The 526-nt window shown below is 26.6% G+C and overlaps 1 protein-coding gene across 1 annotated transcript in view; it reads right to left on the reverse strand.

Annotated features, from left to right (window-relative positions):
- The window catches only part of LOC107706738 (phosphatidylinositol 4-kinase alpha-like), a gene marked incomplete at its 3' end in the record, with an annotated part of 38069 nt that overhangs the window by 25711 nt on the left and 11832 nt on the right, over positions 1 to 526 (reverse strand). The window contains exon 18 of the mRNA XM_016510545.1: positions 368 to 371. Coding sequence (XP_016366031.1) covers positions 368 to 371 — 4 coding nt within the window. The remainder of the gene's footprint in view (positions 1 to 367; positions 372 to 526) is intronic.

Below are 526 nucleotides of genomic sequence, written 5' to 3' on the forward strand. Positions count from 1 at the left end.
TACAAATATAATATTTTTAATATTAATATTATTTGTTTGTTGGTTTTTGTTGCTGACATTGTTGTTTTTACATTGATCACTTGGCAAGCTGTTGATTTAAAAAAAATAAAAATAAAAAAATAAATAAATATAATCAATAAGTCAAGTCAACATATGTTTTTCATTACTTTGAGTCATCAAATTAATATAACCAATTTCAACTTAATTTTTTATGTTCTATGAGTTTTAACTCGATATAAGTCAATTTCATATAATTTAAGTTGAAATGACTTGTACAGCCAGTTTGATCATATTTAAATATTCAAGGCAGCAACTGAACTTTTTAAGTGGAAGTGGAAATATTTTACAGTGTATGATCATGTGACACATTTCTGAGTGAAACAGAACATTCAGTATAATTAAGGACACAACCTGATTTTATCTAGTGGGATTAATATGATTTTCTCCATCCACATGCCCTTGGTAACATAAGCAGAAGGGAAAAGTCGTCAGGCCAAAAAAAAAAAAAATAAATCACCTGTATCAA

This window comes from Sinocyclocheilus rhinocerous, unplaced genomic scaffold, assembly GCF_001515625.1.
Source record: "Sinocyclocheilus rhinocerous isolate Xijiao unplaced genomic scaffold, SAMN03320098_v1.1 scaffold864, whole genome shotgun sequence".
NCBI lineage: Eukaryota > Metazoa > Chordata > Actinopteri > Cypriniformes > Cyprinidae > Sinocyclocheilus > Sinocyclocheilus rhinocerous.